The 23966-nt window shown below is 43.4% G+C and overlaps 1 protein-coding gene across 4 annotated transcripts in view; it reads right to left on the bottom strand.

The window, feature by feature from the left end:
• Positions 1-23966, bottom strand: part of GRAMD1B (GRAM domain containing 1B) — a 61348-nt gene that overhangs the window by 8002 nt on the left and 29380 nt on the right. For 2 of the 4 annotated variants that reach the window (XM_032229111.1, XM_032229110.1), the window contains 13 exons: positions 23753-23837; positions 20684-20787; positions 19090-19185; positions 17539-17619; positions 15528-15643; positions 14517-14676; positions 13819-14005; positions 12879-13022; positions 8536-8654; positions 6945-7087; positions 4816-4919; positions 3521-3724; positions 1768-1858 (listed from right to left, as the gene is read on the bottom strand). In XM_032229111.1, coding sequence (XP_032085002.1) covers positions 1768-1858; positions 3521-3724; positions 4816-4919; positions 6945-7087; positions 8536-8654; positions 12879-13022; positions 13819-14005; positions 14517-14676; positions 15528-15643; positions 17539-17619; positions 19090-19185; positions 20684-20787; positions 23753-23837 — 1634 coding nt within the window. Of the gene's footprint in view, positions 1-1767; positions 1859-3520; positions 3725-4815; positions 4920-6944; positions 7088-8535; positions 8655-12878; positions 13023-13797; positions 14006-14516; positions 14677-15527; positions 15644-17538; positions 17620-19089; positions 19186-20683; positions 20788-23752; positions 23838-23966 lie in introns of all 4 variants that reach the window. The other 2 variants (XM_032229109.1, XM_032229108.1) reach the window with 1 other exon arrangement.

Below are 23966 nucleotides of genomic sequence, written 5' to 3' on the forward strand. Positions count from 1 at the left end.
TTTAATGTCTGTTCCTTTTAATTTTTAATAGTAATAGCAGCAGTTAGACTTATATACCGCTTCATAGGGCTTTCAGCCCTCTCTAAGCGGTTTACAGAGTCAGCATATTGCCCCCAACAACAATCCGGGTCCTCATTTTACCCACCTCGGAAGGATGGAAGGCTGAGTCAACCCTGAGCCGGTGAGATTTGAACAGCCAAACTGCAGAACTGCAATTAGCTGAAGTAGCCTTTTATACGTTCCCCCTTCCTGCCTTTATCTGTAAGCCACCCTGAGTCTCTCGAGAGTGGGCGGCATACAAATCCTAATAAACCTCAAACCCTGGCACAGGGGAAGAAGAGATGCTAATCCCTAGCTTCTTCCTAACTTGCCCCCAAAAGGTTGTCAGAACGACATTCTTTTGCACTCTCCAAAACAGGATTGGGCAACAGTGACAAGTTTACAACCTATGGAGCTCAATTCCCAGAATTCCTGAGTCAGCCATGCTGAGAACTGAAATCCACGGCACATGAAATTGCCCATTCCTGCTATAGTCTAAGCCCATGATGGCGAATCTATGGCATGTGGGCCAGAAGTGGCACACAGAGCCCTTTCTGTGTGCACATGCGCCATCACTAGCTGCTCTTCTGCTTTCTGGCGCACACATGCGCGCTGGCCAGCTGGTCTTCGCAGAAAATGGCCTGGAAAGAGCCGAGGTGGCGCAGTGGGTAGGGTGCAGCACTGCAGGCCACTCCAGCTGACTGTTATCTGCAGTTCGGCGGTTCTAATCTCACCAGCTCAAGGTTGACTCAGCCTTCCATCCTTCCGAGGTGGGTGAAATGAGGACCCAGACTGTGGGGGCAATATGCTGACTCTGTAAACCGCTTAGAGAGGGCTGAAAGCCCTATGAAGCGGTATATAAGTCTAACTGCTATTGCTATTGCTAAAATGGTCCAAAAACAGCCTGAAAAAAAACAGCCTGAAAAATGGCCTGAAAATGGCGTGAAAACAGTCTCAAAACTGGCTGGAAAAACAGCCTGAAAATGCCCCAAAAATGGGCCCCCAAATGATGTGAAAAACTGCCCAAAACTAGGCCATTTTCTGGGCCATTTACAGGCCATTTTTGATTGTTTTGGGGTTAAAAACAGCCCAAATTATGGCCCGAAAAATGCCAAAAAAACAGGCATGTGCACACCAACCAGCTGGTCTTTGGGGTTACGGCGCTCTGGTGCGCACATGCACACACATTCCGATTTGGGCACTCAGTCCCGAAAAAAATTCGCCATCACTGGTCTAAGCAGGCCATTTATATTTCTACATGCTCTCCTCTAATTCTAGCCTCTGCCACCAAACTCGGAGCCACCAACTCCCGATTTGCCTATAAAAAAAAACCCAAAATAGGAAAGCAATCAAGACAACAAAAATGTGTAAGTGGCAAAACAACGAAGGTGTGGTGCGGAAATTAAGGCGGTGTGCCAACGTTCTGTCGGAGAGCTCTTAGCGCGCATGAAGACAAGAAGGTTTTCGAATGATGCTTTGCTGGGACATTTCGTACCAGCAGGTGGCGCTGTTGGAGGCTGAAGCTTGAAAAGATGCTCCAATTGTACCCACGGGGAGTTACATCGATGTTGGCTTATTCACAACTATGACTAGCCTTTTTTTTTTTTGGAGGGGTAGCCTTGACTTGTGAAATGAAACGGAGTAAAACCAGGAAAGAAAACTCATCAAAAAATCCATTGCAGAAGGACAGGGAATAAGAAAATCAAGCCAGGATAAGGAGTTACTTACACACAACTAATAACAAGGAGTAATTTGGACACACTCTGCAGGTGGAAGGTGCCAGGACTTTCCTCAGGGATGTGCCGTGTTTGGGTGGAACCTGAAAAGGACCAGATGTGGTTGAATGGAAGGGACACCTTCAGTGGACATTCTTTCCCCATCCTGTCCTCTCTAGTTCTGCAATAGTTAGGTTTAAGTCTGTAATTAGGGTTGGAAGTCAACTGGTTTCCCACACCAGCCAAGGGAGGGATCAGACTTGGTCAATGAACTGGAATCCCAAAGGTGCTTTTCCCAAAGGCAACTGGTTCAGGGTTCCAAATAGCACCCAAAAGTAAATCAGTATTGCTCCAAGTTCCAATTTATTAAGAGAGACATGTTGGCACATCTGGGGAAACCCGAATCTGAAAGCTTCCCGGTTTCCCCCCACCTGGTTGAAAGTTCAAGATCTTTCCCCCCACACCCACAAGTCCATCCCATGGTTCAATCTCCCTCTGCCATGTTGGCAGTTCCAACCATCCATTTCCGGTCAGAGGGTCAGAGGTGCAAAGACAAAAGATGATCTTGGCTTTCTAGAAAGAATGTTGTTATGGCTACATCGCATGTCACTCCGTACAATCCCGCCCTCCCATTTTCCCACCATAGAAAATGCTTAGTAGAATAATAGAAAGTGTGGCAGGCCAAAGATCCACAAGAAAAAAATAGCCGCAGGCCTGACAACTGGATTTTTTTTTTTTGACTTAGATGTTAGAACAGGAGTGTCCAACTGTAACAACTTTAAGACTTGTGAACTTCCACTCCCAGAATCCCCCAGACATCCATTGGGAGTGGAAGTCCACAAGTCTTAAAGTTGTTAAGGTTGGACACCATTGACTTAATCAAGAAGGGTGTGTGTGTGTTTGCCACTTTGAGCAATCTCTAATTGGAGGAGAAAGAAATTTCTGGAGGGGATTATTTTGCTTCTCATCCAAGAACTTTCACAAGTTCTTCAGAAAGTAAATGTTTTCAAGGAAAAAAAGACACGGAAGTCCAGTTATCTTTGTAAAAGCACCTTTGGGACAACCATGACCTGGAGGATTGAGAATGTCAAGAATAGAATAGAATAGAATAGAATAGAATAGGAATAGGAGTAGAGTACTATAGACTACAATAGAATAGAAAAAAAATAGAGTAGAGTAGAGTAGAATATAGAAAAAGAATAGAATAGAATAGAAATAGGAATAGGAATATCAGTAGAGAGGAGAAGAGTACAATAGGCTACAACAGAATATAGAAAAAGAATAGAATAGAGTAGAGTAGAGTAGAGTAGAGTAGAGTAGAGTAGAGTAGAGTAGAGTAGAGTAGAGTAGAGTAGAATAGAATAGAATAGAATAGGAATAGGAATAGGAGCAGAGCAGAGCAGAGCAGAGTAGAGTAGAATAGAATATAGAAAAAGAATGGAATAGAATGGAATAGAATAGAATAGAATAGAATAGAATAGAATAGAGTAGTTGGAAGGTACCTTGGAGGTCTTCTAGTCCAACCCCTTGAATAGGCAGGAAACCCTATTCCATTTCAGACAAATGATTATCCAATCTCTTCTTTAAAACTCCATAGACAACAAACTGGGAGTTCTCCATCTTTCTTTAGATATATTAATCCTCCAAGAAATATGTCTACCACTGAAGATGCCTGTGGCACACGCTTGATGAAACCTTAGAGTTGGATCCCTTCCTGTCCCATCAACCCCGCCACGCTTCATCTGTTGCAACCGGTCACATCATACCTGCCACACGCTTGATTCGACTTACAACCTCCTCATCTGTGGGAGTGGTAACAGGACTCAGTACTTCCTCCAGATGAGGCCCCCTCAAGTGTGCATGGGGTCGCTTCCTCCGCCGCACTATGGATTGTTTGTTCACTTTCTCTTTGGGCGACTGTCTGTGAAGTTCTGCTAGATACAAACTCTCGGTTTTGGTCAATTCACTCTCTGCCCAGGAGAAGACAAGGGAGGAAGAAGCTTGGTCAAAAGGCAGTTATCTCTTCCCAACCTCCATTCCAGGTCAAAGAGGAGGCAATTATTTTGTAGGTGAGACAACAATATTCTGTTTCTCTCTCTCTGCACACACTGAGAATTTATCTGCTGAACAAAACTCCACCCTGGAGACAGGAAGAGCATCTGGCCATTCACTTGCCCAGACTCTACCCTGCAAGGGATTATTGGGCCATTAAAAGAAGATGATGATGACAATATTCTGAAAAACATCAACAATCAGGGTCTGCTTGAAGACATCCTGCAAAAGGATGAAGCCAATTGAATGGGGGAGAATCTAATGTTTGGAAGACTTGGGAGGAAGGAATTTAAGATGCAATGAGCACCATTCTGAAGGTTTACGGTTACTTTGTTTTTCCAACTAAATTAAACAAAAACATGACTTGTGTTAGGCAGATTATTAACAGATACCAACAGTGCAATCCAGGACTATTCCACAGGAGGCAAAACCCAGGTTCAATCAGAACCTGCAGGCTCGGTGAGAGAATGCTGACCTATCTCCTAGGTCAGAACCAGCATCAGTACTTCAAGAGAGCAGAAGTGATTGACCTGTTCTGGCAAGCCGCTTGAAATGATTCCGGTAGCTCTCATGTATCTCTTTTTAAAAGTGCTGATTTATTAACATAAGGTAAAGGTTCTCATTTATATGGTTTATACATTGGAAAGTCCTGGCCCATTCACAGAACCCTAAAAGGTAAATGTAAAGGTTTCCCCCGCACATATGTGCTAGTTGTTCCAGACTCTAGGGGGCGGTGGTCATCTCCCTTTCAAAACCGAAGAGCCAGCGCTGTCCGAAGACGTCTCCGTGGTCATGTGGCCGGCATGACTCAATGCCGAAGGCGCACGGAACGCTGTTACCTTCCCACCAAAGGTGGTTCCTATTTTTCTACTTGCATTTTTAGATGCTTTTGAACTGCTAGGTTGGCAGAAGCTGGGACAAGTAATGGGAGCTCAAGTCCAATTCCGTTGCCCTACAAATGAAAAGGTAAAGAAGGTAAATCCACTGGATGAGTTCTGCAACCTCTCACCTAAGTGGCGAAAATAGTCATCAAGACCGCTCCAAAAGTTCTTCTCAATGAAGGATTTCACTAGTCCCCATGGCTGTTTTCTGTAACGTAGCTCTGTAGAAACCCTGAAATGAAAAATTGTAGAGATGAAACGAATCTCAAAGACATTCTTGTTCTGACCGAGGCTTCCCAAGAGCACGAAACAAACTCCTTCCCCCCCCACAAAAAACCCTTTTATTAATTGACTGTGAATTCTGCTCATTCACAGCCTGCAAAGTCTTTTAAAGGAGGATTTACAGTCACAGAACTTATCTGGCTTGGAGAGCTGCCAGGTCCATATCTGCAAAACTTGGCAAGGAGTCTCGGAGAGTCACGATCCAATGAAGAGAACTAATTGTCTCCTGCAAACTCCACTCCCCTTTCGCTCTTCTTTTATTTCCTCTGGGAGGAAGTTGACCCCTGTTCTTTAGCTGTTTCCTTTGTCTGCCAACTCTGCACATGCACACATTGGGAACAGGCTGTTCTTCTGCCTCAGTGATCTCTGCCTCTGAAGGCAGCTGATAACTGGCATATGGTTCTGGCCCCCTCTCTGCCTCTGACATAGAGCCCTCATCAGAGCCTTCCCTGGATTCCAGGACTGGCCCAGGTTCCTCCCAATTAGATCAATTAGATCTCATATCTACCAATTAGATCTCATAGATTGGGCCTCCTCCGAATTCCATCTGCCAGCCAGTGCCGGCTGGCAACTACAAGGAGGAGAGCCTTTTCAGTAGTAGCTCCGACCCTTTGGAATGAGCTCCCCGTGGAGATTCGTACTCTCACCACCGTCCAGGCCTTCCGCTTAGCCCTTAAGACCTGGCTTGCCCGTCAGGCCTGGGGACAAAGATAGCCGCCCCTCCCGAATGATGAATGAATGCTGCTCATTATTTTTACTCTATGTGTGTCTACGTCATTGTTTGTATTCCCCTCTCCTGATTTTATGTAAGCCGCCCTGAGTCCCCTCAGGGAAAAGGGCGGCCTATAAATGTTAATAAACTCCTAAACTCCTAAACTCCCCACCCTTCTCACTGTCTGAATCTGCCACCAGCTCTGCTACTTCTAAGCTCCCTGTAACTTCCCTATCAGTCCAGGTGCTAGTAAGAAACAAGCCACCATCTTCAAAGTAGCTACTCAAGTTTAGTTGCCTCCCCCAAATGCTGGAAATGCGAATCAATACCCGGAACATATTAACATTTATGGTGGACCTGTAAGGAGGCTAATTTTTTTTTGGGAAAGGGATCAAAAATTGGCTGGAGGCAATAACAGGGGTTAAAATAGAATGGAAACCTGAAGGTTTTTTTTTTATTAGGAATTATTTCTGTGACATACAAAAAAGAAATCCAGTATTTAGTACTACATATAATTACGGCGGCAAGGATTGCCTTTGCCCAGAAATGGAAAAACAAATTAATCCCAAACGAAGATGAAATAATAAGAAAGGTTATGGATTGTGTTGAAATGGATAAACTAACTAAAGAAATCCAGGGAAAAGAAGAATCAGAATTCTATCAGATATGGGAAAAATAGTATAGGTGGATGGAGGAAAGAAATAAAAATCAATGAAGGAATATGATAAAACTCAAAAAATAATAGTTATGAGTAAAATAAGAGGGTTAAGAATGGTTGAAATCCAAATGAAATACAACAGAAAGGGAAATAATATAAGGTGAGCGGTATCGATTGATGATTGCTATTATAAAGAACAGGAAGTTCCTGTTCATATTGTATTGTATAAATGTGGTGTGCGTCTAATTTTTGTGGGTGTGTATTTTACATGTTTGTTAATAAAAATATTTTTTTTAAAAAAAGTTTAGTTGGCTCAAATCTTTAGTTACCCTGAAAATTTTCACATTGGATTTGTTGCCCCGGATCTAAATCTTTATCCAAAGTAACTTCTTCTTCTTTGAAAAATTGATTGCTGAGTTACAGAGTTTATTTTTAAAAAATGATCCCGTTCTTTACTGAAATGGCTCAGGGGGTACCAAGAATTACTTTCAGAAATGCATTGCTCCAGGCACAGAAATGAACACCCACCCAAGGATTTCAGACTGAAAATATAAACATAAACAGCAGGTGTTAATGTCACAGCCTACTGTGAAGGGGAAACTCACCTGAGTCGACATTTGTTCCTGGCAACACGTGTCAAAGTGTAACGATTAATTGTGTAGAAATAATCATGGTAAGGAACATCATGAGTTAGCACCTCGGCATCTATAACGTAACACTCGCTTTCTTGGCTGGCTTTGTACATTGTCTGGGGAGAGGAGAGAAGCAGCACCATAAATGGTCAGAGTTTGGTCTACTGAGGAGGACACAATAGCAATAGCCCTTAGACTTATATACTGCTTTATGGTGCCTTACAGCCCTCTCTAAGCAGTTTACAGAGTCAGCTTCTTGTCCCCAACAATCTGGGTCTCCTCATTGTACCACCCTCAGAAGGATGGGAAGCTGAGTCAGGGTTGAACTACTGGCAGTTGGCAAAATTAGCCTGCAATACTGCATTCTAACCACTGGGAAGGAAGGAAGGAAGGAAGGAAGGAAGGAAGGAAGGAAGGAAGGAAGGAAGGAAGGGAGCAATAGCAATAGCAATAGCAGTTAGACTTATATACCACTTCATTGGGCTTTCAGCCCTCTCTAAGTGGTTTTACATAGTCAGCCTCTTGCCCCCCAACAATCTGGGTCCTCATTTTACCCACCTCGGAAGGATGGAAGGCTGAGTCAACCTTGAGCCGGTGAGATTTGAACCGCTGAACTGCAGATAGCAGTCAGCTGAAGTGGCCTGCAGTACTGCACCCTAACCACTGCGCCACCTCGGTTCCTGGGAGGGAGGGAGGGAGACAGGGAGGGAGGGAATAGCAATAGCCCTTAGACTTATATACTACTTTACAGTGCCTTACAGCCCTCTCTAAGCGGTTTACAGAGTCAGCCTCTTGCCCCCAACAATCTGGGTCCTCATTTGACCAACCTTGGAAGGGTGGAAGGCTGAGTCAACCTTGAGCTGGTCAGGATCAAACTCCTGGCAGTGAGCAGAGTCAGTCCGCAATACTATATACTAATCACTGTTCCACTATGGTAGGTAGCAATAGCAATAGCAATAGCAATAGCAGTAGACTTATATACCGCTTCATAGGCCTTTCAGGCCTCTCTAAGCGGTTTACAGAGAGTCAGCATATTGCCCCCAACAATCTGGGTCCTCATTTTACCCACCTCGGAAGGATGGAAGGCTGAGTCAACCCTGAGCCGGTGAGATTTGAACCACTGACCTGCTGATCTAGCAGTAGCCTGCAGTGCTGCATTTAACCACTGCGCCACCTTGGTAGGTAGGTAGGTAGGTAGGTAGGTAGGTAGGTAGGTAGGAAGGAAGGAAGGAAGGAAGGAAGGAAGGAAGGAAGGAAGGAAGGGACAGCAATAGCACTTACACTTATATACCACTTCACAGTGTTTTACAGCCCTCTCTAAGCAGTCGGCAACTTACCCCCAACAATCTAGGTCCTCATTTTACCCACCTCGGAAGGATGGGAGGCTGAGTCAACATTGAACCTGGTGAGACCCAAACTGCCAAATTGCAGGTAGCCGGCAGTCAGTAGAAGTAGCCTGCAGTACTGCACTCTAGCCACTGTGCGGCTCTTCGCAGTACAATGTCCCTATTTCAAGAAGAACTGCAACTGATAAGATTTCAAAAGCTAAAACCGAGCTTCTTACCTGAGTTTCAGTAATGGTGGCAGTTTTTGGAGCCAGGGGGTTGGTGAGAGTGATGGTGTAGAGAATAACTCTACTTTGATTGCCAGTTTCTTCCTTCTTCCATGGATGAAAAATAACATCTAAGGAGAAGGGAAAGCGAAGGATGATTTTTTGGGGGGAGGAGAAGGGAGGGGGAATGTTGCATCATAGAAGGGAGGAGATAAAGTTTCAGTTCCCAAGGGAAAGGAAAAAATATTCTCCCATGACCAACTCCAAGATCAAGTATTGCTGTTGACCCCACTTTAGCTGGTTGATCCAACACAACAGACACAGGACATTATTGTTTCGCATGAGTCCTTAACTTGGCTCTGTTCCATTTAATTCAAAGGACCACTCTTTGTCCTTCCTTTTAAAAAAATAAATAAATAAAACCCGATGCTGCACCATAGACGATTGTTCTCCAAAAGATTGAATTTCTTCTGAATTCTTTCAGATCCAGAGATTGAAGGGCAGCATTAAGAGGACACAAGAGTCAAAAATACCCCCCAAAATTTGATGTGACTGTCAGGAATCTAAAAAAAATCTTAAACGAAAAAACATCGGAAACAAAGCCTCCGCGCAATGCTTTATTTTTATTTTATTTAAATATTTTTTTTAAAAAAATAAAACAAGTTCTTTTGCCTTCTATCTTCTGCCACGATTTGCTCAAGTTCATCCAAAGCAACGCAAAGAAAGGAAACTTGGAAAGTTCTAAGGCAGGGATGGTGAACCTTTTCGACACTCGGTGCCCTTCATGGTATTGGACCTGGATACTTGAGAGACCGCCTTCTGCCAATTACCTCCACTAGACCGATTAGATCCCACAGATTAGGCCTCCTCCGAATTCCATCTGCCAGCCAATGCCGACTGGCGACTACCCGGAAGAGAGCCTTCTCTGTGGCTGCTCCGACCCTCTGGAACGAGCTCCCCGTGGAGATTCGAACCCTCACTACCCTCCAGGCCTTCCGCAAAGCCCTTAAAACCTGGCTGTTCCGACAGGCCTGGGGCTAAAGAGCTTTTGCCCCCCCTTCTCGAATGGTATGGTTGTTGTGTGTTTTTAAATTTTGTATTGTTATATTCATCATTTTATCCCCCTGTCTGTACCTCCTTCCCTGATTGAATTGTGAGCCGCCCTGAGTCCCCTTCAGGGAAAAGGGCGGCATATAAATGTAATCAATCCAATCCAATCCAAAAAGATTCACCATCACTACCTTAAAACTTTCCAAATTTTCTTTGCTTCGCGTTGCTTTGGATGAAAGGTTGCACGGAAACGTCGCGTGCACACATGCCCCCTCGTCGAGGCCGCGCTCTGGAAAATATGACCTTATGCGTTCTTGTGCCCCTGCGAGCCTGACAATCAGCTTTGCTGGCGCGCATGTGCAGGCCAGTTTTCGGCACTGCCGTACGCACAAAGGCATCACGCGCCGGAAAACCTGAACTTCCAGGTTCTGGCATGCAGGGACACCCGACAATCAGCTGGCCGGCGTGCGTGCACACAACTGTTTTCAGCACTGCAGCCCGCATGGACAGCTGATCGTCGCAGAAACCCGGAAGGCAAACAAGCAAGGCCGCACGTACCGGGCGACATGGTTTTGCGTGCCATTTTGGGCATGTGTGCAATAGGTTCACCATCACGGTTCTAAGGTCTCGTAAAAGAAAGCCAATGACAGGGTAAGATGGTCTTTCAGTCTATGGAGATTCTCAGTCTTCCAGGTCATCGTTGTCCCAAAGATGCTTTTTTTTTCAAGAGGCGACTGGACTTTCTTGGATTTTTTTCCTTGAAGACGTTTCGCTCCTCATCCAAGAAGCTTCTTCCGAGATGTGTGGAACTGAAGAAGCTTCTTGGATGAGAAGCGAAATGTTTTCAAGGAAAAATAGAAAGTCCAGTTGCCTTTTGGAGAAACCATCTTCGCGGTGGGCCTTAAGTGTGTTTTGCAGACTTTAATTTGCTTCAGTCAGAGAAGGAGAGTAGATAGGAAGGAGGGAAGGAGGAAAGAAAGGAGGGAACGTAAGAGAAGAGAAAGGAGGGAAGGAAGGAAGAAAGGAGGGAGGGAAGGTATGAGAGAAGGAGGGGGGGATGGAGAGAGGAAAGGGAAGGGGAAGGAAAGGAGGAAAGGAAAAGAAAGGAGGGAAGGAAGGAGAGAAGGAGAGAAGGAGGGAAGGAAGGAAGGGGAGTGGGAAAGAAAAAACCAGGGAAGGAAAGAGGGAGGGAGGGAAGAAGATACCTAACCTTTGATGTCTATAATGATTTTGATATCACGGGAATGTCTTGAAACTTAGTCAAATGTAAAGCAAAACAGTGGATGTTGTATTGTCTTTTACCAGCTATTGGTTGTTGTATTTTTTTCTTTTACTAATAAAAATAATTTAAAAAAAAATAATTTGCTTCAGTCAAAATTAAAGAAGCCCTCTTGGGATTTTAAAAGACCGCAGAAGATAGTTAATAGATGATGATGATGATGATGATGATGATGATGATGATGATGATGATGATGATTGTGTCCAGGGACTTAAAAGAACCTAAGAGGATTTTAAGCAACTTGCTAAACTTTCTCAGAAGATTGTATTTCTCTGGGAAAAATCCACCAGAATAAACTGAAAGCTGATCCCCATCTCTAAAACCAATCTAGTAATCCCTTTTACAATAAACTGAGCTTCTTGAAGAAATAATCCAATGCTAATTGTGTAAACATCGAAAATTCTTGCAAGCGAAAAAGGCTATTTTAGAACAGGATAGAATAGCAGAGTTGGAAGGGACCTTGGAGGTCTTCTAGTCCAACCCCCTGCATAGGCAGGAAATCCTACACCAATTCAGACAAATGGTTGTCCAACATCTTCTTAAAAACTTCCATTGTTGGAGCATTCACAACTTCTGGAGGCAAGTTGTTCAACTGATTAATTGTTCTAACTGTCAGGAAATTTCTCCTTAATTCTAAGTTGCTTCTCTCCTTGATTAGTTTCCATCTATTGCTTCTTGCCCTGCCTTCAGGTGCTTTGGAGAATAGCTTGACTTTGTCTTATTTGTAGCAGCCCCTGAAATATTGGAACACTGCTATCATGTCTCCCTTAGTCCTACTTTTCATTAAATTAGACATACCCAGTTCCTGCAATCGTTCTTCATATGTTTTAGCCTCCAGTCCCCTAATCCTCTTTCTTGCTCTTCTCTGTACTCTTTCTAGAGTCTTCGCATCTTTCTTACATCATGGTGACGAAAAATAAATTTTCTACAACTACGGCTTTCTAATATTGTCAGACAAGAGAACTAGCAATGCAGGAAGTTCAGAAAGAAGTGAGATCTCATTGATGCTTGGGCCAGGAATTTAAAATTTAAAAAATGAATTTTAGAAAGGTTTCTCCCCCCTCTCCCCCCAATATCCCAATGTAAATTTTTGGAACCCAAGTACTGTGTTTTGGAGGTTAAAATGGTTTATACATTGGAAAGTCCTGGTCCATTCACAGAACCCTAAAAGGTAAATGTAAAGGTTTCCCTCGCACATATGTGCTAGTCATTCCTGACTCTAGGGGGCGGTGCTCATCTCCGTTTCAAAGCCGAAGAGCCAGTGCTGTTTGCAGACGTCTCTATGGTCTGTGGCTGGTAGGACTAAATGCCGAAGGTGCACAGAATGTTGTTACCTTCCCACCAAAGGTGGTTCCTATTTTTCTACTTGCATTTTTTACCTGCTTTCGAACTGCTAGGTTGGCAGAAGCTGGGACAAGTCAGGGGAGCTCACTCTGTTACACGGCGCTAGGGATTTGAACTGCCGAACTGCTGACTTTTCTGATTGACAAGCTTAGCATCTTAGCCACTGAGCCACTGCAACCCGACACGGCACCTATTTGTATCTAAAATGTGTTTGAAATCCAACGTGGGTGAGACGAAGCTAGCAGAAAAACAAGGTTGCTTACAGTGTATAGGCAGTTCTCGACCTCTGACCAAATTGAGCCCAAAACATTGGTTGCTAAGTGAGACAGTTGTTAAGTCAGTTTTCCCCCCTTTTACGACCTTTGTTGCCGCATTTGTTAAGTGAATCACCGCAGTTGTTTAATTAGTAACACGGTTATTAAGTGAAACTGGCTTCCCCATTGATTTTGTTCGTCCGATGGTCACAAAAGGGGGGATCATGGGACCCTGGGACACTGCAATTGTCATAAATATGAGTCAGTTCCCGAGCATCCAAACTCTGGTCATGTGACTACGGGAATGCTGCCATGGTCGTAAGTGTGTAAAATTGCCATTAGATCACTTTTCTTCAGTGCTGTTGTACCAGTCACTAAAACAATGGTTGTAAGTCGAGGACTACCTGTATGCGCGGATGGGGGCTTACCAGAAAACCGCCGCTGCTCCATGAAATCCCTTAAGAACTGAGAGTTTGTGAAGAGCAGATCGTAGAGCTTATCCACACTAAAGTTGAAGACTTCATTCATGTATTGCCGTCCATTCAGATCGTCGTAAAAGGCCTGGACCTCCCCTGGAGAACAAAGTGGAAAGCTAACAGGTCAGATTCCTAGGAGTTGTATCTTGGCAAAGCAATAAGCAGAGGAGTTTAACTCCCTGTAAAAAAAAATAACACTGATGCTCCAATACTAGAAATTGATTTAGGTCCAAACAGCAAAACTGAACTCTATTCAAAAAGTTGAATCATAAATTCAAAAGCTTTAGAGGTCTTCAGGACAACATCATCATCTTTTCATGACCCCATAGTCCCTTATGGGGTGGAGTCTGGGCAATTGAATGGACCTGAGTGTTTACAGGCCGCATGCTCTTCCTGTCGCCAATGCGGAGTTTTGTTCGGCAAGTATATTCTCATCGTGCCCAGAGATAGAAATATCTGCCTCTACTTAGGATCGAACTCACAGCCTCCTGATTGTGAAGCGAGAGCGCTAGGAGCCACCAAAAATGCATCATTATGAACACTACCATTCAAGATGCTTCTTCACAACTCAATTTTCTTCAATAATATCAAACTTTTCTCTAGCATCTTTCTTACTATGGAATTTGCTGCAAGAATATTCATGGAGCCTGTAACCATTAACCTAAAAATACAGATTGTCTAAGTAATTCAACACATAAATAATACTCCAAAAGATTTCATGTTTCTCAGAAAAAAACAAATAAGATGAGAATGCAGAGATGCTGAATACAAAGTGACTCTTTAACTTGGAAACCCAAGTCAACCGGTTCAGCTATGGTATCGAACATGACAAGATACAAAAGGACAATAAACCCTAACCCCACCATGACACCTGTGGATGCCAGCCAAGCACCTTCATCATGAGTCTCGGAGGAATCACTGAGTTCGGTTGGAATGTCCTCATTGTCATTGAAATCCAAAGAGGGGGAATTCATAGGGGCGATGATGTCAATCTTGTCTCCAATGAGACTTGCAATTGTCATCTCCTTCTCGGCCGGTGTGTCCAGAACCTCTTCTTCTTCAGGAACTATGCCTTCATACTAGAAGGACATGAAGAAGGACATCAATCACTGTTACCATGGGAAAGTTGGATGGAGGAGGAAGAGGCAGAAGAGGACGGAAGACAAGAAGAAGGAGGAGGAGGAGGAGGAGGGGGGGAGGGGGAGGGGGAGGAGGAGGAAGAAGAAGAAGAAGAGATGGCAGCAGAGAAAGTGAAGGAGGTAAAGGAAGAGAAGGAGGAAGAGGAGGAAGAGGGAGGAGGAGAGAGAAGAAGAAGGAGAAGGAGAAGGAGAAGGAGAAGGAGAAGGAGAAGGAGAAGAAGAAGAAGAAGAAGAAGAAGAAGAAGAAGAAGAAGAAGAAGAAGAAGAAATACTACTACCACTTAGTAGTAGTTTTCTCTCCAGTACTAAAACTGTGGCCCAGCTTCCTTTCATGTGAGCATATAGAAACTAAACCCCCAATTTATAACCCATCCTTGGCAGACTCCATGAAGAGTGGGCCTTTCTCTTCCAGGTGCAAATTAGAGATTTACAAAAGGGAAGAAATACCTACCGGGATGGGAGCTTCGTTGTTCGTTGTAGGGGTCAGCGTGCTGCTGTTGGGAAGAGACTTCTTGGGAAGCTGAGGGCTCACTTCAGCTTTGACCTCCGTGCTGCTTTTGGAGGAGTTGTCGTTGACTTCGTTTTCTTCCACTGGGATCTCCTCGCAGTAACTGAAAACAAACAAGTCAGGGAAATCCAGCTGAGTTGGATCCATCCCAGAGTTAGTCTTCTTATTGAGCACTGAAGAACAAACCTTGTGGAATACAAACACCCACCTCACGGTGCAGCTGAGACCACCAAAGAGAGCAGCAATAGCAATAGCAGTTAGACTTATATACCGCTTCATAGGGCTTTCAGCCCTCTCTAAGCGGTTTACAGAGTCAGCATATCGCCCCCAACAATCCGGGTCCTCATTTCACCCACCTCGGAAGGATGGAAGGCTGAGTCAACCTTGAGCCGGTGAGATTAGAACCGCTGAACTGCAGATAACAGTCAGCTGAAGTGGCCTGCAGTACTGCACCCTAACCACTGCGCCATCTCGGCTCTAGTCCAGAGAAGCAACCCCTGAGATATTGGAACATAGCTATCATGTCACCCCTGGCCCTTATTTTCATCAAACTAGACATACCCAGTTTCTGCAACCATTGTTTTTATGTCCCCAAATCATCTTTGTGGCTCTTCTCTGCACTCTTTCTAGAGTCTCCACATCTTTTCTACATCGTGGCGACCAAAACTGGATGCAGTATTCCAAGTGTGGCCTTACCAAGGCCTTGTAAAGTGGTATTAACACTTCACGTGATCTTGATTCTATCCCTCTGTATCTTAGAGATGGGGTGAACAATGATAAGGTCTACCACAATTCTGGCTGGAGAATTCTGGGAGCTGAAGTCTGCTCAGCTTAAAGTTACAAAGGTTGTGTAAACCTGCACTAGACTACCGAGGATCTCCTTGGTTTGCGAGTATTAATAACCGGCTCTTTCCAATCTTGCTTTCATGGCTCACTTTAGGCAAAGGAGCTTACCCCATGGTGTTGAAGTCTTCGTCAGGAGGAACGTAGTCTTCATCATCACTCGTCAACCCCAGCTCATTGCCGTAACACTGATGTACAAAATGCCAAAGCTCCTTTGGACACAAGGGCTGAAGAGGAGCAAAGCAATGAATCAGTATGTCAGGCCTGCAGCCATTTTCCTTTTACGACCTTTGACCTGCCACACTCTCTATTATTTTACTATGCTGTTTCATTAGTGGGGCAATTGGGAGGGGGAATAGTAAAGAGCAGAATTGTAGAATGTGTTGTTGTCAAGTTAAAACATTCCTTTCTAGAAGCCCAAGGTCATTCTTTGTCTTTGCACCTCTGCACCTGACCGGAACTAGATGGGTGGAAATGCCAGCGTGGCAGTGGAAGATTGGACCGTATGATGGACTTGTGGGTGTGGGGACAAAATCATGAACGTTCAACTGGGTGGAAAACTCAGGAAGCTTTCAGAACAGAACAGAATAGAATTCCCCAGCCAGCCATGGGAGTTAAAGTCCACAAGATTGGACCCCCCTGCCCTAGCCAAAAAGGGTACATGTTTTTTTGCCACTTTGAGCAATCTCTAATTGGAGGAGAAAGAAATTTCTGGAGGGGGCTATTTTGTTTCTCATCCAAGAACTTTCACAAGTTCTTCAAAAGGGAAATGTTTTCATGGGGGAAAAAACCAAGGAAGTCCAGTTGCTTTTTGGAAAAGCACCTTTGGGACAACCATGACCTAGATGATTGAGAATCTCAAGAATAGAATGGAATGGAATGGAATAGAATAGGATATGATTAGGAGTAGGAGTAGGAGTAGGAGTAGAGTAGAGTAGAATAGAGTAGAATAGAGTAGAGAATATAGAATAGAATAGAATAGAATGGGAATGGGAATAGGAATAGGAATAGAGTAGAGTAGAGTAGAGAATATAGAAAAGAATATAGAAAAAGAATATAATATAATAGAATGGAATAAGAATAGGAATAGGAGTAGAGTAGAGTAGAGTAGAGTAGAATAGAATAGAGAATAGAATAGAATAGAGAAAAATAATAGAATGGAATGGAATGGGAATGGGAATAGCAATAGGAGTAGAGTAGAGTAGAATAGAGTAGAGAATATAGAAAAGAATATAGAAAAAGAATATAATATAATAGAATGGAATAAGAATAGGAATAGGAGTAGAGTAGAGTAGAGTAGAGTAGAGTAGAGTAGAATAGAATAGAGAATATAGAATAGAATAGAATAGAGAAAAATAATAGAATGGAATGGAATGGGAATGGGAATAGCAATAGGAGTAGAATAGAGTAGAATAGAGTAGAGAATATAGAAAAGAATATAGAAAAAGAATAGAATAGAATAGAATGGAATGGAAAAGGAATAGGAATAGGAATAGGAATAGAGAAGAGAAGAGAAGAGAAGAGAAGAGAAGAGAAGAGAAGAGAAGAGAAGAGAAGAGTAGAACAGAACAGAATAGAATTCCCCAGCCAGTCATGGGAGTTAAAGTCCACAAGTCTTAAAGTTGCTATGATTGGACACCCTTGCCTTAGCCAAAAAGGGTGCATGTTTTTTGCCACTTCGAACACTCTCTAATTGGAGGAGAAAGAAATTTCGGGAGGGGTTTACTGGGCTTCTAGGATATTCATATTAGACATCCCCATCTCTGAAAATGGTGGCCATGGATCAACAGGTCAATCATAAACCTCTGTCAGAAGGCCAACATGCCCTCTGCAACCATTCTTGGCCTACCAAGAGACCTTCTACTATTCTATGGAGCCCCAAACGTGTTTTCAAAAAGGCAACTACAGATGCACACATTGGGGGAAACAAAACAGCCACTACACAAATGCATGGTGCAACACAGGAGAACCAACACAGGAAGACATTATTCAGCCCTCCATTTGAACCCGAAAGAAAAGGGCTTCTTCGCGAGGAAGGTCCAGCTGCTTTTTCGAAAGCCCGAATCCACGAGATGGGCAGCAAAATACATTTTGATAAGAAAGAGAAATCAACACTTCCTACCTTTTCAAGGAGGGCATTCTGCCAGAGACGGAACATCATCATGTACGTCCTATCCCGGGCACCAAAGGAAGTGAAAAAGTGCTGGGAAAAGCAAAAAATAAATAAAATTTGGGGATGGGTGAGATAACTCAGGGATAAAGATTGCATTAAAATACATTAACAAAGAGAAAGAGATTCATGCGCATGATATGGAGGTTGAAAACTCTACCGTAGCAAAGAAATTAGTGCTTTATACTGGGAGGGGTGCGGTGGCCTAGAGGTGGAGCTCTCGCCTCACAATCAGGGGGCTGTGAGTTTGATCCTAGGTAGAGGCAGATATTTCTCTCTCTGGGCACAATGAGACTATATCTGCTGAACAAAAACTCTGTATTGGCGACAGGGAAGGGCATCCGGCCATTAAAAGATCTGCTAGCTCCATTAAATTGCCCAGACCGTACCCAGCAATGGTGGCACTAAATTAATAAAAGAAGTTTATTATGGTTATGGATTAAATCTTTGGCATAGTTAAGGATGAAGGATGTTTAAATAACTGTAGTCAACTAAAAGTGGAGGTATAATGACTGTAGTCAACTAAAAGTGGAGGTATAATGATGTCAATATGGTAAACATTTGAGTTAAGATATTTGAATTAATATGAATTAATGGAAGAGATGCACCAAAACATGTTGTAACCAGCTGATATACTTTTTTATAATATATATACCTGTGTTTTTTTTCTTTTTTCTTCTTTTGTTTTTCCTTTTTTTTTCCCTGCCTTGTTTTTTGTTCTTTTTGTCTTCTCTGTGTTTTGACTTTTTGGTTTTTTCTTTTCCCACTGGTGTGGGCATGTGTTGTTTAAGTAACAAAATAAAAAAAAAATTAATAAAAAAAAATAAAAGAAGGTTTTGTTGGGACAAGGAGTTTGCTTCATGCTCTTGGGAAGCCTCAGTCAGAACAAGAACATGGTCAGTCTTATATCAGCAAGGCCAGCCTGGCGCTAGCCATGTCTGGCCCATCACAGGTGCCCCTCGACATGAGTGACGTTGAGCGAGCCAGGTTGAGTGTGCCCACCTGGCCCTTTGAGGGCGACCATAATGCTGATCCGGCCCTCAATGAAATTGAGTTTGACACCCCTGATCTAGATGATGTAAAGGCTCTGGGAATAAAAGATAAGCAGAAAGTCTTCAGGGTGGAGACATGCTTAGCTGGCCATCCCCAGAAAGTACCCTGATTTTGCCACCAGTAAACAAGCTTTGCAAGGTTTTCCCTTGTCCCTAACCTTTTTGTGGGGGGGGAACTTGTTTAACTAGTGGAAGCAATGAGACCAAAGAAGGTCAGAAGGTCCTACTAGAGAAGCTCTAAGCCATTTTCAGCTGTTCAAAAAAAGAAAAACCATGCATGCTTCTAGACAAACTGATCTTTGAGCCACGATTGATCTACTGGATTGTGAGAATTTAATGCCGCTTCGATCCTGTCCAAGATTTCCTGTTTTCCCTCAACCCCCTAGATTTGTCCTTCAGGGACGTTTCCTGGTCTTGCCGTTCTCCAATGGGGAAAGTTGTAAGAACGTACCTTTTCAGTGTCTGTGCAAACTTGGATAGCATTAGGAATGAGCCGTGCAGTTTTCTCCTTGGTCATGGTGCAGATGTCCTTCAAACGAACGGTCAACTATGTCAAGAGATCAACGGTTAGAAGCATCATGGAGGGTGAAATGAGAAGAGGAGAGAAGAGGAGAGGAGAGAAAGTAGGGTAGGATAGAGGAGAGGAGGAGAGAAGAGAAGAAAGGGGAGAAGAGAGGAGAGGAGAAGAGAGGGTGGGGTAGAGTAGGGGAGTGGAGAGGAGAGGAGAAGGGGAGAGGAGGAGAGGAGAAGAGAAAAGAAAGTAGGGTAGGATAGAGGAGAAGATAGAAGAGAGGATAGGGTATGGTAGGATAGGGGAGAGGAGAGGAGAAGAGAAAGTAGGGTAGGATAGAGGAGAGGAGAAGAGAGAAGAGAGAAGAGAGGATAGGGTAGGGTAGGATAGGGGAGAGGAGAGGAGAGGAGAAGAGAAAGTAGGGTAGGATAGAGGAGAGGACAAGAGAGAAGAGAGGATAGGGTAGGGTAGGGTAGGGTAGAGGAGAAGGGGGGAGGAGAGGAGGAGAGAAGAGAAGGTAGGGTAGGGTAGGGTACGGTAGGATAGGGGAGAGGAGAAGAGAAAGTAGGGTAGGATAGAGGAGAGGAGAAGAGAGAAGAGAGGATAGGATAGGGTAGGGTAGGGTAGAGGAGAAGAGAAGGTAGGGTAGGGTAGGGTAGGATAGGGGAGAGGAGAGGAGAAGAGAAGAAAAAGTAGGGTAGGATAGAGGAGAGGAGAAGAGAGAAGAGAGGATAGGGTAGAGTAGGGTAGGGTAGGGTAGAGGAGAGGAGAAGAGAGGATAGGGTAGGATAGGGGAGAGGAGAAGAGAAAGTAGGGTAGGATAGAGGAGAGGAGAAGAGAGAAGAGAGGATAGGGTAGGGTACGGTAGGGTAGAGGAGAGGAGAAGAGCGGATAGGGTAGGATAGGGGAGAGGAGAAGAGAAAGTAGGGTAGGGTAGAGGAGAGGAGAAGAGAGAAGAGAAGGTAGGGTAGGGTACGGTAGGATAGGGGAGAGGAGAGGAGAAGATAAAGTAGGGTAGGATAGAGGAGAGGAGAAGAGAGAAGAGAGAAGAGAGGATAGGGTAGGGTAGGGTAGGGTAGGGTAGAGGAGAGGAGAGGAGAGGAGAGGAGAAGAGAAGAGAAGAGAAGAGAAGAGAAGAGAAGAGAAGAGAAGAGAAGAGAAGAGAAGAGAAGAGAAGAGAAGAGAAGAGAAGAGAAGAGAAGAGAAGAGAAGGGACTTCTTTATTGGCCAAGTGTGATAGGACACACCGGGAATTTGTCTTTGGTACATAAGCTTTCATTGTACTTAAAAGCTATACATAATAAATCATGATCATAGTCATCTTAAAAACGCATTCATCATAAATTGTAAAATACAAGACTTTGTGATAGAATCAACATAAAACATACTAGGAAACTAAAAAAAATACCTAATATAAATTGTAAAGATACAAGCCACCAAGTTATAAAGGGGAGCAAATGCAAACTTTCAGGGTTGACCCATGACAGGGGAAGTCAATGAACTGGGGTGGGGTGGGCTGAAGAAGACAACTCACCAAGGTTTCCCAGCGGAAGATGTTGCTGTAGAAGCAGATCCAGTTTTCAGAGAGGTAGAGTCGGCCTTGCAAAAGAATATCTCTTTGAAGGGCGCAGGAGTAATCTGGGGGGAAAGGCCGAGGGAGAGACATATTGCAGCGAAAAGGATATAAATATTTATAAAGAACCGAAATAGAATTGGGTGCTGCTGTCCACGGTAGAAAGTAAACAGAGACATGTTGGGTTGCTTGCAGTCTAAACAACCACAGCAGAAAAACAAATTTGGGAAGGTGGACGAGGAAGATAAATAAAAAGGAAGGAAAAAGAAGGGTGGGTTTTTTTGGCAGAGGGAATTATTTAAGCGTCTTTCAAACAGGTGCCTGTTACAAAGATCATGGACAGACTAGAGGTTAAAAGGTAAAGGTTCCCCTCGCACATATGTGTTAGTCATTCCCTACTCTAGGGGGCAGTGCTCATCTCTGTTTCAAAGCCGAAGAGCCAGCGCTGTCTGAAGACGTCTCAGTGGTCATGTGGCCGGCATGACTCAACGCCGAAGGCAGACGGAATGCTGTTACCTTCCAACCAAAGGTGGTTCCTATTTTTCTACTTGCATTTTATACGTGCTTTCGAACTGCTAGGTTAGCAGAAGCCGGGACAAGTAACAGGAGCTCACTCCGTTACGCGGCACTAGGGATTCGAACTGCTTGGGTGGGGGGGGTTGACCCACAAGGTCCTTTCCAACTCTGTTAAGTTGTCAAGCTATCCTCCGAAAGCTCGATGAAGGAAGCAATGGCAAACCACTTCAGAAACGAAATCTTGCCCTAAGGCTTTCCTCTCAAATAATAACGTATTGCTGTTAAGTAGGAAGATCGTAAAGTGGGAAATCTCTTGATAATCCATAGATAAAGGCTTCTTCCTCTTCCTGGTCAAAGGTCGTTCCAAACCAGTTCTCGAAACAGATGGGTGACATGGTTGGATGGAACCAAAGGGCTCCTGGCACCAGTCTTACTTGCTCTTTTTAATCAACCTTAATTAAAGCTACACGATTCAGTCAAGCTAAAAGCCAAACTGCATATTTTTCACGCTATATATATATATATATATGTATGTATGTATGTATGTATGTATGTATGTATGTATGTGTATATATATATAGCCATATATATATGGCTCTGAAAGAGAGAGAGAGTGTGTGTGTTTGTGTGTGTGTGTGTGTGTGTGTGTGTGTGTGTGTGTTTCTCCAGCATAACTCTAGAATGCCTCAAGCAATTTCAACCAAACTTGGTACACAGATGACTTATTCTCTGGAAACAAATAATATGGGGGTAAGACACCCCTAACACCGCTTGGGATGTGTGTTCTGTTAAGATACCGCCTGTTCTGCCTTAAAATGACTTCTACCGTACTGCCGTAAAATGGCTTCTACTGTGCAGCGCAGCAGAGTTGCCATGGTAACGGCTTTGCAGTATTCCAGAATGGGGCTCCCTCTGGTAAGAGGGAAAATCCAACGTTAGAAATTATGTTTGTTCCGGACATTTTCCCCGTATAAATAAATACCCAGGTAACACCGGGTTTTGGGGTAGTAACTTCTAAAAACAAGAAGTGTTTTTGTCTGAGGCTTAATCTAGATGGCCCACTGCCATTGGAGGGAGGGAAAAGAGATCAGATCTGGCTGCAGAAATCCTGATAGCATTAACGGTCATCACAGAGATACAGAAAACCCATTCTTTGCTGACATCCAATCCTGGTGTAGATTGTGACAGCCAAGATATTACACCACTAAAGAATAAAATATTTGCTGTTAATTGGTAACTGATTTAAACAGAGTTTTGCCAAGTTTGGCCCTTCACGTTGTCATAGATTAAAAAGAAACACTACTTCTGTTCACTTGGAAAGGAAATATAGCCTTTTTTACTACTAAAATATGCTAGTTAGTTGTCCTTAACTGTTTTATGTAAGTTGGCTTATATAAAACTTCCTTTTCCCTGCCACTGGAAGTAAAGTTCCTCCTTCAATTAAGAATCTAGTAAACGTGCCTTTAAAAAGTCATAGAAATGTAGTATTGATTCAAACTTTCAGCTAATTAGGCGATAAGAATTGTCGGGAAGCTCAAATCTCTGACTTTAACACTTTGGAGGCCAAATTTTCCTTAAATGGCAAAATGGATTTTTTTTCCCGGAATCTTTTTTTCTATATTGTATTAATTATAAGTTCATTTTGTCTGTTTCAGGCAAAAGTCTACAAGGGGCTTCTTGTCAGCAATAAATGTATCGTCTTTTTTCCAATTGAAGACATTAGAAGTTTAGTTTTCAAAAGTTTTCAAAAGTTTTCAAAAGTTTTCAAAAGTTTTCAAAAGTTTTCAAAAGTTTTCAAAAGTTTTCAAAAGTTTTCAAAAGTTTTCAAAAGTTTTCAAAAGTTTTCAAAAGCTTTCAAAAGTTTTCAAAAAGGTGTAGTTCAAACAAGATTTAGTTTTCAAAATCCCCAGTCTTGGATTAAGGAGATTCTCAATCATCCAGGTCAGTGGACACCAACTGCAAGAACATTTTGGTGGTCCGCAGGAAAAAAAATGCATTTTTTATATTGCACTAAATACTGTTTATCTTTAAAAAAAAACATATTTGTTTTCTGCGGGATTTAAAATTATGAATTTAGTGGGCCCCGAGATCCAAAAGGTTGGTGATCCCTGATCCAGGTCATGGTTATTTCAAAGGTCTTTTTCAAAAGGCAGCTGGAGTTTCTGGTGCTCCCCCCCCCTCTTGAAAATGTTTCACTTCTCTTTTCAAGAAGCTTCTTCAGAACTGGTTTCTTGGATGAGAAGTGAAACGTTTTCAAGGAAAAACCCCAAGAAAATCCAGCTGCCATTTGGAAAAAAAGTGTCGCTAAGGCCCTTTGATGCACTGAATCGAAAAGGACGACCAAATTGCTTGATACCTTGAATACCCCTACATGAGAGAGGGTGAGATGGAGGGATTTTCTTCCTGGGCAAAGAACAAGTTTTCCTCCAGCCTCAACCGATGGGGCTGGCTTTTGTGATCCTGGAGAACCTTTGCCTTCTCACAGGCCTGGAAATGAAGGGAGGATTGTCTTACCAACAATGAGGCGCTCCGTTTCGGGAAGCTGCTTGAAAAGTTTCCTGAAGTCTTCATTCCGTTGTTTATAGGTTGGACTCAACACCTGGGAAGAGTGGAAGGCTTGTTAGAAGGAAAGGATCTAAGGAAGATCAGAGTGACAAACTGGGGAAAATTCTCTAGCCTCTTGTGTACAAAGTTTCCCCTAAGATGCGCTTAACTCTATGGAGGGAGG

This window comes from Thamnophis elegans, chromosome 13 (assembly GCF_009769535.1).
Source record: "Thamnophis elegans isolate rThaEle1 chromosome 13, rThaEle1.pri, whole genome shotgun sequence".
Lineage (NCBI taxonomy): Eukaryota > Metazoa > Chordata > Lepidosauria > Squamata > Colubridae > Thamnophis > Thamnophis elegans.